The sequence below is a fragment of the Myotis yumanensis genome, unplaced genomic scaffold (assembly GCF_028538775.1).
Source record: "Myotis yumanensis isolate MYYU_CA2020_CCGP unplaced genomic scaffold, mMyoYum1.0.hap1 SCAF_14, whole genome shotgun sequence".
In the NCBI taxonomy this organism is placed as follows: domain Eukaryota; kingdom Metazoa; phylum Chordata; class Mammalia; order Chiroptera; family Vespertilionidae; genus Myotis; species Myotis yumanensis.
Genome location: NW_027223765.1, coordinates 30,379,433 through 30,396,440, shown reverse-complemented (window position 1 = coordinate 30,396,440; position 17,008 = coordinate 30,379,433). Strand labels below are relative to the sequence as shown.

General features: G+C 38.5%; 1 protein-coding gene across 1 annotated transcript in view; it reads left to right on the top strand.

The window, feature by feature from the left end:
* COPB2 (COPI coat complex subunit beta 2) overlaps positions 1-16,796 on the top strand; it is a 36,003-nt gene extending 19,207 nt beyond the window's left edge. The window contains exons 7-22 of the mRNA XM_070433503.1: positions 153-252; positions 837-979; positions 1,204-1,403; positions 3,730-3,840; positions 5,631-5,719; positions 5,807-5,913; positions 6,929-7,072; positions 7,938-8,068; positions 8,316-8,523; positions 12,068-12,178; positions 13,165-13,379; positions 14,946-15,038; positions 15,128-15,308; positions 15,498-15,566; positions 15,706-15,777; positions 16,452-16,796. Coding sequence (XP_070289604.1) covers positions 153-252; positions 837-979; positions 1,204-1,403; positions 3,730-3,840; positions 5,631-5,719; positions 5,807-5,913; positions 6,929-7,072; positions 7,938-8,068; positions 8,316-8,523; positions 12,068-12,178; positions 13,165-13,379; positions 14,946-15,038; positions 15,128-15,308; positions 15,498-15,566; positions 15,706-15,777; positions 16,452-16,544 — 2,067 coding nt within the window. The 3' untranslated portion in view covers positions 16,545-16,796. The remainder of the gene's footprint in view (positions 1-152; positions 253-836; positions 980-1,203; positions 1,404-3,729; positions 3,841-5,630; positions 5,720-5,806; positions 5,914-6,928; positions 7,073-7,937; positions 8,069-8,315; positions 8,524-12,067; positions 12,179-13,164; positions 13,380-14,945; positions 15,039-15,127; positions 15,309-15,497; positions 15,567-15,705; positions 15,778-16,451) is intronic.
* Positions 16,797-17,008: the final 212 nt, after the last annotated feature.

The following is a 17,008-nucleotide window of genomic DNA, read 5'->3' as shown; positions in this document are numbered from 1 at the left end:
CTATGAAATAATAGGAAATATGTGTACACAAGATAATTCTATTTCAAGAATGTCTGTACTGAAAACTATTTAGATTGTCATCACCACTATAATTTATATGTCTATGCACTGGCAAAATTAAGGATGAAATAGTTACTTGTTTTTCACTACAGAATAAAACATGTGTGCAGACACTGGAGGGACATGCCCAAAATGTGTCTTGTGCCAGTTTTCATCCTGAGTTGCCAATCATCATCACAGGTTCAGAAGATGGTAAGTTGGAAATGTATGCTTATAATTACTAAGTGGATATTTAGGTCAGGTAGACCCCTGCATTGTAATTGGAGTTTTCCAAGAAATTTTAATATTTTTTATTTGAGTAGAATACCTAAACTATAAAAGAGTAAGGGAACAGCATCATCATTCTAATGTGTTTTGACTCTGTTACTCAAATAAGAGGACATCTAGAAGTCCTAGAGAAAAACTGAACAAACCTGTGCTTTGGTGCATAAAACCTGGGGTCAAATTCAGGTTCTGCCACCTCATGGATATGGCTTGGGTGAATTATGAATTGGGAATAGACATACCCACCTCACAGGATTACAGTGAGAGGATGAGGAGAAATCACATGTATAAAGCACCTGGCACACAGTAAGCACTGTAGCCAGCAGGTTATTAACTCACATTAAAATGACATTTCTTAGTTGATTATTAATTTTCTATTATTTATTTATGTCACTTTATAAAAAGTTGAGCTACCATGTCAGGAAGTGTTTCCTGTTTGCATCTGGTTCACCTGACACGGTTCATTGTTGGATATTCAAATTAAAAGCGAGTATTTACATTCTTCTTTTTAGGAACTGTGCGTATATGGCATTCAAGTACATATCGCCTTGAGAGCACATTGAATTATGGAATGGAGAGGGTGTGGTGTGTGGCCAGTCTGAGAGGGTCCAATAATGTCGCTTTGGGCTATGACGAAGGGAGTATCATTGTTAAGGTAATCACTAATTATACTGTCTCTGAATAGGTCAGCATCGGGGAAGCAATCATTGTTTTTAGTACAGTCATTTTCCAAGTCACCAGTTTTGTTAAACTGCTACTGCTTTTATTAAGCACAAGAGAGTAAGCACTGGAGGTTTGAAGCGGAAGAAAGGAAATGTTTATTTTGTTGTGGTTTTGCTTTTCCTTTTCATTGCTAAGAGTCATTTGTCATTCTTCCAGCTTGGTCGGGAGGAACCTGCCATGTCCATGGATGCCAATGGAAAGATAATTTGGGCCAAGCATTCAGAAGTCCAGCAGGCCAACCTAAAAGCAATGGGTGATGCTGAAATTAAAGATGGAGAAAGATTGCCACTGGCAGTAAAGGATATGGGCAGTTGTGAAATATACCCTCAGACTATTCAGCACAATCCTAATGGGCGGTAAGCTGTCACCAAAATCTCCTTTTGAGCTTCTGTGTGTGCCAGAGCAGGTTTGAGGAGCCACAGAATGTACACTCCTCCCTGTGGTGGGCATCCCTCACTGAGCTCTTGCCCTGGCTGCACAGTGCTCAGCACAGCTGCCGGCAGCCATTCCAGTGGATCGAGGTGGCATGCCAGGTAACACATACTTGCCTTCCTGGCCTGGTCCCACCACACAATTTTGAACAGTTCCTCTTATTCAGATGTGTTGGGTTTGTGTCCTTGTGGTCCTTTGAGAGCAAGGGTTATGTCTTACCCTGAGGCGCAGTAGGTGCCCTCTCAATATTTGCTGACTCAGTGCTCTTAAGAAGAAAAGCTGGCTCTGAGATTTTATATACATATATATACACACACACACACACACACACACATACATATACACATACATACATATATACATACATACATACACACACATACACACATACATACTAGTATGTCTTTTGCAAAGTTTTGGGATTGGCAATAACTTTTTCTTTTTTTTTGTAATTTGAACCATCAGTTCTATTTCTCTCGTAAGATTTATAAATCACCAAATATTTTATGAGAGAAGAGTTGCTAGCACAATGAATTTAAGCCTGTGGAGCTTTAAAATTTATTTTAGCCCAGCAGGTGTGACTCTGGTTGAGCGTCAACCCATGAATGAGGAGATCACAGTTTGATTCCTGGTCAGGGCACATGTACGGGTTACTGGCTCGACCTCCAGTAGGGGACATACAGGAGATAGTTGATCGATGATTCTCATCATTGATGTTTCTATCCCTGTCCCTCTCTCTTCCTCTCTCTGAAATCAATAAAAACATATAAAATAATTATTTTACAGTAGATGTGGGCATTTTATAATGTCCTGAGTATTAAAAAAAGACAAAGTATGTAAACCAAGTATGCTGCCTAGTTCACTAAATGGTATTTGTAAAAAAGTCTTTTTATGAAGATTAAGAACACATTATATATTTTCTCTTTAATATCAAAAGACATTTTTTGCTGTAAGTTTTGCATTCACCTTTGGCAGTCCAATAACAGCCAATACAGTGTTCTAAATTAGAAATTTTAAAGAGTTGCTTTATATCTATTGAGAAAATTTTGACTATGCAACATTCTCTTTATACTCATTATTTAAATGCTAGAATATCCTGTTTATTTTGATAAATTTAACATTCATTAAAAACTGGAGTGAGATTTTTTTATTTTTTTATATTTTTATTTCAGAGAGGCAGGGAGAGGGAGAAGGAGAGAAACATCAATGATGAGAGAGAATCATTGATCAGCTGCCTCCTGCACGTCCCCCACTGGGGGTCAAGCCCGCAATCTGGGCATGTGCCCTTGACTGGAATTGAACCCCGGGCCCTTCAGTCCACAGGCCAACACTCTATCCACTGAGCCATGCCAGCTAGGGCTGGAGTGAGATATTTTTTTCATTTGAATGATCAGGGGTATTTTGTTTGTTTTTTAAAAAATATTTTTATTGATTTCAGAGTGAAGGGAGAGGGAGAGAGAGAAACATCAGTGATGAGAGAGAATCATTGATCGGCTGCCTCCAACACGCCCCCTACTGGGGATTGAACTGCAACCCAGCATGTACCCTGGCCTGGAATCGAACCTGGGACCCTTCAGCCTGCAGGCCGACGCTCTGTCCACTGAGCAAAACCAGCTGGGGCTGAATGATCAGTTTTAAAATGAAGATAGTCTTGCATAAGATCGTGCCTTTTTTTTTTTTAAAGTTTTCTTATTGATTTTTATAGAGAGGAAGGAAGAGGGATAGAGGGACAGAAACATCAATGAGAGAAACATTGATCGGCTATCTCCTGCACACTCCGAATCGGGGATCAAGCCTGCAACCAGGCATGTGCCCTGACTGGGAAATGAACCAGTGACCTCTTGGTTCATGGATCGATGCTCAACCACTGAGCCACAGTGGCAGGGCAAGATAGTGCCTTCTTATGGTGTAAATGTAATGAGCAAAGTGCTAGGCATCTTGGTGTGTAACAAATACTGGTTAAATTATTGGAATCCTCCCTATGCATCTCAGCTATTCTCATCCTCCTGTTGATAAGAGAAAGCCACTACAGCAGTAACCCATCTTCATAGTGGTTTTTGGATTTGTTGGGTAGAATATATCTAGCTCTGTATTCAAATAAATGTATAACTTTAAAAGATACTAGGTTCAGTTGTAACCGTCAACTGAAATAACATTTGTTATTAGAAATATTTTACATAAATATGAATCATTATTTCTTGTACATGTCATTGGTCCTCTAATTCCCTTCCCGGCTTCCATAATTTCTAGATTTGTTGTGGTTTGTGGTGATGGCGAGTATATCATCTACACAGCAATGGCTTTGAGAAACAAGAGCTTTGGGTCTGCCCAGGAGTTTGCGTGGGCCCATGATTCCTCAGAGTAAGTAGGCTGTGTGATTTCCAGCTTGCCCTGATTGCAAATGCTATTGTGTGTGCGGTTGGGTCAGAGAGGTTCTTGAGGGCAGTGTGTGCTTTGCTTCTCCGTGTTAAAGAACAGCTCTCACCAGAGCTGCCTGTTGGAAGGGTAGAGTCAGAGGCAGCTGTGCAGCATGAGTGCCTTTGCCCTTTCTATGTGCAGTACTGAGCTGGCTCCCTCAAACTGACCTAACCATCCCATTAACTGGGGACCCGTACCCATTTCCTTGATGGGAGCCCATTGCAAGGCCTGGTGCTTATGGGTGCAAGGCATAGTAGGCCCTCAAATAAGGTCTTTGGGAAGTGACCTGGGCGACCCTGTGACCTGGCGTCCCAAGGTGCTGCTGCCCCTTTATGAGCTGCCTGAGGGAGATGCTATAATCTGATGTCATCTTGACAAGAACTTCATTGAATCTTTTTAAAAATACATTTTCTCTTATTTCCCATTCTTAATAAAACAAATTCTGTCTTAATTCATAATGTCCATAAAATGTTCTCATTAAAAACAGGAAAAGAAAACACTTAACTCTGAATTATTAAACTAGAAAGTCTCCGACCGGTTCCTTTTTTATTCCAGTTTGGTGCTTGTGATAAACATTAGGGCTTTGTCGTTGTTATACCACACATGGAATTATATCTTCAGTTTTCTTAGTTTTGTTTCCCCATATTTTGTGTTGCCTCAGTATTGTGTAATAAGATGCATTTAAAAATTTTTTTTTAACAAAAAAGATTCACTGACAGATAAGGAATTGTTTTGATCTTTTCAGAAATTTTCTAAATACACTCATTCATGAATAGTTCCCTATACTAAAAGGTACTTTGTTATCATCTTAAGCAAAATTATAGTTCCTGAATTGCCTTACCTCTCTCAACATACCGCTGCCTCTCGTGTGGTAGTTCGCCTTTTTCAGCTTTATCCAGCCAAGACACTGCACTGTTCAGCATCTTTTCTGTCTTGAGCACAGCACTTGTCAATGAATATTCTTGAACATCCAGCAACGGCCACAGACCCTCTTTTCAAGAGGCCTGAATATATGCAATTTTCTTAAGTTTTTGCCAAGCATGGTTGACTAGTGAACCACTTATGAAAGTTGTTTTTTATTTTTTAAGTCACTTTTACTGAAGTATAATTTATACAAAATATTTTAAGTGTACATTTCAGTGAAATTAAACTGATGTATGCAGACTTTAACCATCAGCACAGTCAAGATACAGAACATTTCTGTCACCTCAAAAATGTCCCCATGTTTCCCTTAGCAGTCAGCACTCACCCCTACTCCCAAGCCCCAGGCAAATACTGATCTGCTTTTTTGTCACCATATAGATCTGTCTTCTTTAGAGCTTTGTATAAATGGAGTTACATGGTGTACACTCTCTTGTCTGGCTTCTTTCACTCAGCAGTGTTTCTGAGATTCATCCATGGTTTCATGAATCAGTAACTGGTCATTGTTTTGCAGAGTAGTATTCCATTGTACAAATATACCACAGTTGGTTCAATAATTCACCTAATGGTGGACATTTACGTCTTTTTCAGTTTCTAAAATAATTTGTAAGCCCTAGTAATCTGTGTAATAGTGTGAAACCCATTCATAATTTGTCCAACTGTTCACTGAACTCTTAAGGAAAAATTATTATTAGCAAATCTTTAAATATTTTATATTTATGCATAACTATATTTGAAGATACTTGTAACATTTGATGGAATTATGATTTAGTATATAATATGCTATGTTTGCCTTCTGTTTTTCCTCCCAGGTATGCAATAAGAGAGAGCAACAGTGTTGTAAAGATATTTAAAAACTTTAAGGAAAAAAAATCATTTAAACCAGATTTTGGAGCTGAAAGTGAGTGTTATTTTTATATGATACATTTTTAGAAGCTTTGTAATGGCTCGATTACCATCTAAGTAAGAACCTTTTTGTTCTTTTCAGGTATCTATGGAGGCTTCTTATTGGGGGTCAGATCTGTAAATGGCTTAGCTTTCTATGACTGGGACAATACAGAACTCATACGCAGAATTGAAATTCAGCCCAAACATGTGAGTTCCCTCCATTGTTTTGGGAATGTGTGTCTCTGGGTCCCTGTACCCTGCAGTCCCTGTTCCGTTGTGTTGGGCATAGCACCATTTACCCCAGGACTGCTTAGCAGCTCGGAGTTGTGGTATTAAAATAAGGCAATAGCTGTTGGATATTTTGAAAAATATAAAGTTATACCAATGCCAAGCACTTTTCATGTTTTAAATGGCTCCTGCCTGAGTGAGAAAAGCATGCTTTGAAGACAAAAGGTCAGAGAGTCCTTCACTTGGGAAGGCCTGAGAAGTCCCACTCATTTCAGAATGTCTTTTCCTCCTTTCCCTGATAGTGGCTGCTTAAACGTTAGGTGACCGTCTCCAGTGACAAAGTTTTCTACTTTAGAACTGCCTGCTCCTTTGACAGCTTTCATTGTCAGGAAATTATCCTTGGCAGCAAGTCCACCTCCCTCGTCATGTTTCTGTCTTCTAGAGCATGCACTCTCAGTGGGCAAAGGGGCAAAAACCAGTTTGTGAGGGGTGAAAAAGCTTAACTTTCTATCTATAAAGTGTAAGTATGCATATGTATATGTATGTATTGTAACCTGTATACCATGTGCATGCATTATAAATAAACGTACAGACAGTAGTATCTGTGGTATTAAAATTTCATAGGGGAAGGTGATTATGAAAACTGTCTAAAAAGTTCAGGGGGGAATTGAAAATTGATAATGCGGGGCGGGGGCGGGGCGGTGAGAAACACTATTCTAGAACAATAGGGAATGGGTTTCTGCTCCTCTAAATTACAGCACGTCTGGTGAACACTGATGCTCTCCTACCTGTCTCCCTACGCCTGTCCATTTCTAGGCTAAATAGAACAGCACTGCCCTGCCCACCTTCTCAGATGGATGTATATGCACACTGTATTAAATCGCTAAGTATATACTTACTATAAGATAAATCTTGTAAGACAGAAAGTGTATGCAATTTATCATATCTACGCAGAAATCCCAAATCATTTGTTTGTGTTTTTGTCATGTTGCAGATTTTCTGGTCTGACTCTGGAGAGCTAGTCTGTATTGCCACTGAGGAGTCATTTTTTATCCTTAAGTATCTGTCGGAAAAAGTCTTGGCTGCACAGGAAACACATGAGGGAGTTACTGAAGACGGCATTGAAGATGCCTTTGAGGTAATTGCGTCAGCACAACTTTAGTTTTGCTTCTGAGTGATTTATATTCTTAGAACTGCACTCATTTTAACATTTTAGTATAAATTAGGTTTTGGGGAACTAAGCATTAAAGGAGTTACAGTAAAATGTGAAAATTAAAATATTGGCTTAGAGATCAGAGTCTAAAAGTATTTATATTTAAAAGAAATTTGTGCTTTGATTTTAGGAAATCCTTAGACTAATTTAGATTATCTTTCAGTAAAGAAATTTAGAAGGTGTTTTGGTTTTAAGACAGTTTGGTCACAGTGATTTAAATGAGCTCTCAAATGGTAAAGATAAATAATCTATCGTGGAGATGTCCTGGAAGATTTTATGAGATACTTATTATGCTGGTTTCATGTGTGTTAGGAGTTTAGATAAACACTTTTTTAATCACAGCTTTGACACAACAATGAGATTTTACATTACAAATACTCATCCAGGATTCTGTTCTTAAATGGAGAAAGCAGATAGAAATTCCAAAGATAGATTTTCTTTCTTTTTTAAAAAATACGTTTTGTTGTGTGTTTTTTATTGATTTTTTAGAGGGAGAGGGAGAGAGGAATAGAAACATCAGTAATGACAGAGAATCATTGATCAGCTGTCTCCTGCATGCCCCATACTGAGGATCAAGCCCACAACCTGGGCATGTGCCCTGACCAGAATCCAACTATGACTTCCAGGTTCATAGGTTGATGCTCAACCACTGAGCCTCACCGGCCAGGCTAGATTTTCTTTCTTGAAATAGGATTTTGTTTTTACTCTGCCTTATCTTAATTATATTTTTTTTGTTACAGGATTTCTAATGCTGATTAAGGTAATAATAGACTTTCTTTTTTTTTTGTAGGTTCTTGGTGAGATTCAGGAAATTGTGAAAACGGGGCTGTGGGTAGGCGACTGCTTCATTTACACAAGTTCTGTGAACAGATTAAATTACTATGTTGGAGGAGAAATAGTCACCATTGCCCACTTGGACAGGTAGCTGAGTATTGTTTTGCTTTTGCCTTAAGCATCCTAAATTTAAAAATATACTTTTTAAATAAAACCTATTGCTGGCTTATAGGAATGATAGGCCTGATTTTTCAGTGTCACAGTTTTAGTAGGTTGGCAATTGCTAACCAGAATTACATCAATCAAATGGAAAGATTTTGAGCTAGAGGCAAAATGTGGGGTGTGTATCTGTGTGTACTGATTTGGGCTAAATTAGTTTCTGTTTCTAATACAGAACGATGTATCTCCTGGGCTATATTCCTAAAGACAACAGGCTTTATCTGGGGGATAAAGAACTGAACATCGTCAGCTACTCCCTGCTGGTCTCAGTGCTGGAATATCAGACAGCTGTCATGCGGAGGGACTTCAGCATGGCTGATAAAGTCCTTCCCACCATTCCCAAGGAACAAAGGACCAGAGTCGCACATTTTTTGGAAAAGCAGGTAAGAGGTCTTATTTGCTTATTTAAGTTTTGTGTGTTTTTTAAAACCAGCAATTAAAAAGAATGTCAGTATAAATTGGAAAAACTTTAATTGCCACTGATTTCCTTATGGCAATGGAGTTTTCCTGCAAATGTAAGTCACTGTTACACTCTTCCTTCTCCTTCCTCTACATCCTTGGTACCCCATTTAAATATTGGGGGTGATTATCAGTCTTTCCTTTCCGTAGACTTCTTTTCCATCCTGTTACTATTTTCATTTCTATACTAGAGCTTTCTTTCCTAACTGGCATTTTTTTTAATGGTAAAATACACATAACATAAAATTTAAAATGAGTGATACGTCTTTTTTTTTGATGTGGTGTTTTTGTAACCAAAGTTATATGGGCATGAAGTTTTACAAGGCTTATGAAAAAACAGCCCTCCCTTCCCTCTCTCATTTCTACTTTCTAGAAGTAATCACGTAATTCATTTAGCTGACTCGGTATTTATTTCCATGCTGTTTCTCAACTTTAGACATTTCCTATGACTTCCCACTCTAGCTGAGAATTTATCTGTCTTTCACCCCGTCTGCTTCTCTCACATACATGACACTTTCCTATTCCTTATCCTTCCAATATAATTATATCATGAGTTTGAATAGATCAGTATCGGTGTTTACATTATTATGGCTATCTAAACACTGTTCATAGCTGAGCCATGTGGTATATTGTAGCTTTCCCTTCCTGCAGTTGTTTTCCCTGAAGTTAATAATTCTCTTTTTTAAACTTTGCTTTTTTTTTTTTTAATGTACTTATGATTATTCTCCCTACTCTGCTGGTTCTCCTGATTTTCCTAACATCTCCTTTCAGTATGTTTAGTCAGCTTCAGTTTGAACTGGTTTTTCTGCTCTCATCATGGATATCCCCCTTCACCATCATGTTGGGGCTCCCCTTGGCCTCTCTCTTGAGTTGGATCTATTGTTTCCTGTATCCCCTAACTTCTTACCTGGTTTTTATGTCCTCATTTTGCTGGAGCATGTCCTTCAGTAGTTTCCTGAGAAAGGGTCTATTGGAAAGTAAATTTTTTGTGACCTTGACTGCTTGAAAGTGCCATTGTTCTACCCTATACCATAATTGACCACTTCACTGGATATAGAATTCAAGGTTGGGGTAGTTTTCTCTCAGAATCAAAGATATTGTTCTATTGCTTTCTAACTTCTAGTTATTATTAAAGTCTAAAGCCACTTATATCCCTGATTCTTGATACCTGATCTGTGTTTTCTCCCTGGAAGCTTTTTTTGGATCTTGTCCCTATTGTTCTAGATATCATGATGGTGGGCCTTGAAAGGGGTCAATTATTATTCATTTTGCTGAATATTAGATGAACTTTTTTAACTGGAGTTTTAAGACATTTCTTACGACTTCCCACTCTAGATGAAGAATCATCCTTTTCATTTTTGAGTTTTAAAAATCATTTCTCTGATGATTTCCTTTGTTTTATAGTTTCTCTTTGTGGAATTGTTATTCAAGTGTTGGATTTCCTGAACTGGTTTTTTCATTTTGTTATTTGTGGACTTTTAAAATCTTGTTTATGGGTAAAGTTTCTCTTCGCTCTCTGAGGATATGGTAGTTTCTCTTTGTTGTAGTTTTGAAGTTTTCTTTTGCCCTACATGGTAGGTTCCCTACATGTTAAGTTACTGTTGGTTCATTTTGATCTCGTTAGGGACTTTCCTCAGGTGTCTGGTGATCCTTGGGCACTAATTTAAGAGTAGAGGTGTAAGAAGCAGATCAAAAGGTCTGAGTTTGTGGGTGGGCTTATTGGGTATGAACTCACATGTGATGTGGCTGGGCCATTTGATTGGGGAACCTCAATGTCAGTATCTTCATCTAGTGAATTTAATGACTCATTTATTCATTTAATGAGCACTTAGCTTTGTGCCAGGCACTCTGACATGTAGCCCTCACTGACATTTTAGTGATTTTAGTATTTTTAGGTCATACCCCTTAGGCTGGTTATAGTTTACAGAAAAGCTCCCCAACCACCATGCCGGGGGTTAAGTAGAAAACAGTTTAGTGTCTCAGTATTTAGTCTCCACATCCATTTTCATAACCTGTTCCCTTTTGATACTCAAGATTCTTTCCTCCAGGTGCGCAGGGTATCTCTCAGATGAGATCCTTTCCAAAGAATAAACCTCGTGTTTTGTGTGTGTGTCAAAGGGTGTGAGGGAGAGCAGTGGGGACCTGGGATATCTAACTGCTTCTTATGTGACCTTCCAGGCAGTTTTGTTTTAGCACTGCCCTTCACGAGACACCTTTGGGGGTTCTGGGGTGTAAATTGGGTGCTTTTCTATGCTGTGTTCACTCCTGATTGAGGATTTTCTCTAGTGTTTCAGCTGAATCTTTATACCCCTCCACCAGCTTTCCAGCTTCCAACATTTTGCAACTGTCTCCTCTGCCTTTGTATGTGTTGTTGGGAGCTTATGCCTTTAAAAAAAGAATCCCTTTAATGCCATTTCAGTGGGGATTTGGAGGAAAACAGAGGGTATTTAATCCACCTGATTTCACTGCTTTGTCCTTGCTTTACCTGACTAGTTCCATAGATCTTCCATCCTCCTCTCTTAGACTTTATATTGTCTACATTAGTGCTAGGGAAGAAGAGAGTACCGCACATTTTCCAGGATGCTTGTTTACTCTCTACTCATGGACGAAGAGCTTGTATAGTCTGAGGAGTTAAACATTTTAAACAGGACGGTACAGCCATTCTGAAGATCAGCCAAACAACTCTGAAAGCTCTCCAGTTCCTCGGCGCTGACCACCTCGTAACTGAGCATTCTCCCTCAGTCCGATGAAGTCGGAGCTTTTGTCTAACACACCACTTCTCTAGAGCTGAAGAACTTGCCCATAAGACAGACCTCTCCAGTACTGTTTGTCTTGGGAGAGAAGCTAATTTAGAAATTACAATAGTTGGTTTAAACACCTGTTTCTGGTGACAGGAGTGGAGCAGGGGAAGGGATACTTGCTGATGAATACGCTGGACATGAGACCGACACTAAAAGCATAAGTAATGACAATGTCAGGAGCTGGAAGCAAATGTTTGCTAAGTGACCTGCAGGTGTTAGAAAATAGGAAGGTTTTACCTTTTACTTTTTTCTTTGAGGGACTGGTCTAGATGACCTCTAAGACCCAGTTTAGTGAGATTATAAACACCTAGGTCTACCCCACTGTCTGCCTTTTTTAAAAATGACTCTTGTTCTTTCAACTTCCTGAAATCCATTTCTTTTTGACACTCTGTTTACTTTTGCATTTGATTTTATGTTGTTTTACTCGAGTTTATCTAGCATCTGTCAGCTTCCACTGCTGAGAGAACAGTAGGCATTGTGTGACTGAATTTTCTCTGCTGGGGTTCTTATCAGTTAATGATTCCTTCATTTTTTTCCTGTTACTTTTGATTCAAATGGGCTTTCTGTGTCAGCAGGGATATCTATTTTAGTTTGAAAAGGAAGTGGATGATTTGCTGAATGCATGTGTTTACATACAGATCACACACACGGTTTTTAATCTGTTTAGGGCTTCAAGCAACAAGCTCTTACCGTATCCACAGATCCTGAGCATCGCTTTGAACTTGCTCTTCAGCTTGGAGAACTAAAAATTGCATACCAGTTAGCAGTGGAAGCAGAGGTATGTACTAATAACGGATAGGTCAGTATGTCTGTGTGTTTAGTATAAATTGCAAATCAGACCCATTTTGCTGAGGTTATTGTCTCTTTGGTCTTGTTTAAGAATATATTATGTTAATCTTTGCATAAGTTTCATGCATTATATTGGCGATATTCTTAGCATTCTAATTTAAGATACGAAAACACTTGAAAGTCTTTACAGATCTGTTTTGGAAGAGAAGGAAAGATGTAAGATAGTAGGTAAACTAGTCTGAGAACTTTAAGAGTGCAGGTGTAGCAGTAATTTGCCAGTATCCCAAACTAGTGAGAAAGATGTTGGTTTTAAAGAAGGGTTCTGATATTTTGATAGTTTAGTGACATTTTATGAATCTTTGCAAGTTGAGGGCTTCTAGTTGTGGTTTAAGTCTAGCATTTACTGGTAAATTCTTTAGTTACATTAATATCACCCAACTGTGTACTTTATTTGTTTTTTGAGAAGCTACAAATGACAATATTATTAAATATTTACGGACATAAATAATTTTGTAATCTTTCAAAAAATGGTATTAAATCACTCATTAAAATTGTAATCTAATTACCTTAAAACTTCTATTAGGTGGTTTATTTTCACTGCAATTACAAAATAAAAATATAATGGGTTAATTATTCATGTATCATTAAAATTGATTTGTTTTAATTTTGTATGTGAATAATTTCCATTTCCTCATTATACATTTTGTCATTTCATTTTATTTTGATTGATAGAACCAGTTTAATAAGCACAGCTCAATATAGTGAGGCAAAAGGTTTACAGTTGAGTACATGAAAGTTTATTCTTGTATTATTTTGTATTGTATTTTCCATATGAATTCCTATAAACCTACTTTTGCCCCACCCTGTGATCTCCCATTGTCAGCACAGAATTGTTCAGGTTAATAGAATAATGTTGATGTTGGAAATTCAAATGTTTATTTCCAAAGATAATTTAACATGGAAACTTTCTTACAGTCGGAACAGAAGTGGAAACAACTTGCTGAGCTTGCCATCAGTAAATGTCAGTTTGGCCTCGCCCAGGAGTGCCTGCACCACGCACAGGATTATGGGGGTCTGTTGCTGTTGGCCACCGCCTCTGGAAATGCTAGTATGGTGAACAAGCTAGCAGAGGGTGCGGAGAGAGATGGCAAGAATAATGTGGCATTCATGAGTTACTTCTTACAGGGCAAGTAAGTATTAACCCAGGGTCTGAAAGTAGAGTAATTAAAAGCACTCTGGAGCGGTTTGTGAAGAATGAACCCTACAGAGAGCTGATGCCTGGCCAGATAGTGTTGCTAGTGGTGGCAGTCAGGAGGACAGTGCTACCTGGTGGCACTCACCTTCAGCGAAGGATGCTCTTAGCACACTTGGTCTAAATGTTTGAGGAAAATGAGCTATTCAGGAAGGCTCAATTAGGAGAAATTCCTCAGCAGCCCTACCACTTACTGGCAGGAGGTTACTTGTGTTGTTCCAGTTAGTACCTGAATGGCAGATGATTTTACCCAAATTGGATAATTCTGATCTGTTCATGGCAATAAAAGATGAAGATAGCAGTTAGATTTGAGTCCAACTGTAAAGCATAAAAATGTCACGTTAAGTCTGGCAGTTAGTGCAGACCAAATAATTTCCACACTAGTTGACCATGTTATGAAATAAAACACAAATGTTCATTAACCTTGTCTTATATGCTAACTTTTGTTGTTGTTAATCCTCACACGATATTTTTTCCATTTTTTTTTTTTTTTTGAGAGAGTGGAAGCGAGAGGGAGAGACAGAGAGTATCATCGATGTGAGAGACACATTGATTGGTTGCCTCCCGCATGTGCCCCACCTAGGGTCAGCAATCCAGCCTGCAACCGAGGTATGTGCCCTTGACCAGAGCTGAATGCAGACCCTTCAGTCTGCAGGCCAACACTCTATCCACTGAGCCAAACCGGCTATGGCCTACATACTAACGTTTTAAACCCCACACTAACATAAAACCTCTCAGTGTGCACCCCCTCCCCCCATTATATATTTATTGTATATTTTTAATATTTGTGTTTAAAATAGAAACTATTTATAAATTTATATACCTGTAATAGGTCCACTCTTCTTTACCCATAATTCAGATCCAAAAATATTCTGAAAACGGTTTTTATAACTTATTTGATTTCAAAACATGACCTTAACTCTGAAATACTATTAGTTACTTTTATAGAATTTAGTATTTGTTATTGCAGAATATTATGATTTTTGATACTGATATTAGGTAATGTATAGTATATGTACTGTATTACTTTTCTAAAATCCAAAGAATTTGAATTCTAAAACACATTTATCAAACTTAAGAAAAAAACGAAATTAAAGAAAAAAACTAGACATTGGGTATTTTCCCACTGGACTGTCCAGCACAGCCCATATTGGAGACACCCTCCTCACTCTATCTCCTGAAGCCTTTAAAAGGTGCTCATCTCAACTACCTTAACGTGTCTTGAAAAAGCCCTTTTCGATTCTCCTTAGTTGTTGTTAAAAGTTGAGATGGAAAATGGTCACAAAAGCGCTCTCACTCATCACAACTCCTGGAGTCCACGGATTGTGGAACACACAGGTGATGACAGGTTAAATGGCTCAGTGACACAACAACGAGGAGTGTGTGTGGGAGTAGGGGAGGGAATGCTGACTTTCAAACACTAGGCCCATGCTTCTTTAAGTGTGAAATGCCAGGGTTACCGTGTTTCTTCTTAGTAACAGTGCCTCTCCTTTTCCATCTTCAGGCTCGATGCTTGCCTAGAGCTCTTGATCAGGACTGGACGACTGCCAGAAGCTGCTTTTCTGGCCCGGACTTACTTACCCAGTCAGGTTTCAAGGTACAGACTTTTAATTTTAGGAAGAAATGTTTCAAATAAAAACAGCCCACATACTTAGTCTCCCTTTGGTTCCATGATATCTATATTAGGGTGGTTAAACTCTGGAGAGAAAATCTCTCAAAAGTCAACCAGAAAGCAGCGGAATCCCTTGCTGATCCAACAGAGTATGAGAACCTTTTTCCTGGATTAAAAGAAGCCTTTGTTGTGGAAGAATGGGTGAAGGAAACACATGCTGACCTGTTGCCAGCTAAGCAATACCCACTTGTCACGGTGAGTGGTCAGGGTGCCAGGCCTCATCTGTTGTGACTGCAGGGTGAGTGCGCACTCACGACACAAGGTTTTGAACTGCACTGCCTGTTATTGTTGGAATAAGAGCTAATGTCTGAGATTTAAGCCAACTTCATAGATGAATCACAACTTCAAGATATTTCATTTTATTATTACTTTATTCTCTGATAGCCAAATGAAGAAAGAAATGTCATGGAAGAGTCAAAAGGCTTTCAGCCCTCAAGATCTGCAGCTCAACAGGTCAGTAGAATGCTACATGAAATAATCTGTTTGAGATTTGTTGAATAAGTACTATCTCCCACTTCCTAATCCTTGGGGGAAATCTTTGAATTCCTGAACAAATTACTATTTTTATATGTATCTCCACTTGGGCTTTCAGGAACTTGATGGGAAACCTGCTTCTCCTACTCCAGTTATCATAGACTCCCACACAGCCAACAAAGAAGAAAAGGTATGATCCCCAAACCCAAACTTCCCATTTTAAGTGATGGGACCAGTTTCCGAGCAGGGGCTTGGAAATGGGAAGGGACCCTTTTTGACAGACTACAGGCATGCCTCATTTTATTGCTCTTCACAATTACTGCATTTTTTAAAAATTGAAGGCAAGCCCCCTAGCAAAAAGATTACAACTCACTGAAGGCTCAGATGATGGTTAGCATTTTTTAGTAGTAAATTCTTTAAGGTACATACATTTTTAGACATAGTACTATTGCAAACTCAACACATTGCGGACCAGGAGTTTTATTGCTAGCTTTACCCAGTGGTCAGATATGTTTCTATTGAACGGGTACAAAAACCGGTTTACATAAATGTTAAAGGCACACTTCAAAATCAAGTAACTTCAAAATGCAATGGGTATTTATTACATGTTCTTACAAGCTAATACCTTTTTAAAGAATTCTCATGACCCATCCACAATGTGTTAATAGACTACAGTATAACGTAAACATAACTGTAATATGCACTGGGAGATAAAATTGATGTGACTTGTTTTATTGTGGTAGTCTGGAATTGAACCCACAGTAGCACTGAGGTGTGCCTGTATTATTTTAGTTCTCTTTGGATCATACATCAGAGCTAACTTTTCTTTAACACAGTACTATATGACTCACTCTTTCTTTGTAGAGTTTACTCGAACTAGAAGATTTGGATAATTTGGATTTAGAAGATATTGACACAACAGATATCAACCTGGATGAAGAGATTTTGGATGATTGAATGTAACGTTTCCCATTTATACGACTAAACAGATTATTATGGACAGGTATTAATTGTTGCCCTGACCGCAGTGCTCTGGGACTCTCCTTAAATTGTATGTAAACACTGTGCTGTGCCCTCCTGGTCTTAGGAAGTTTGTGTGGCATCTACATCACTGTGTGTTTCCTTGTCTACTAAAATAGACATGGACTTTGATTTTTTTCATACTGTCATTAGACCATATCTCATAAAATCTTTTTGAGTTAATGAAAACTCTTCAAGTTTCCTTTCTAATTAAGAAAATAGCATCTACTTTAGAAGGCTGGGCCAAAACTACTCCTCACCAACCAGATCAGCCCACATTCTCTTTGCGTCACTAAGTCGTATTTCACATACCATCAACCACATTTCCTTAATCTCACTGCGTCACTCCCCTCAGTCAGTCTTGTGTTGCTTGGGCTCTTCTGCCTTGCTCTGATTTTGTC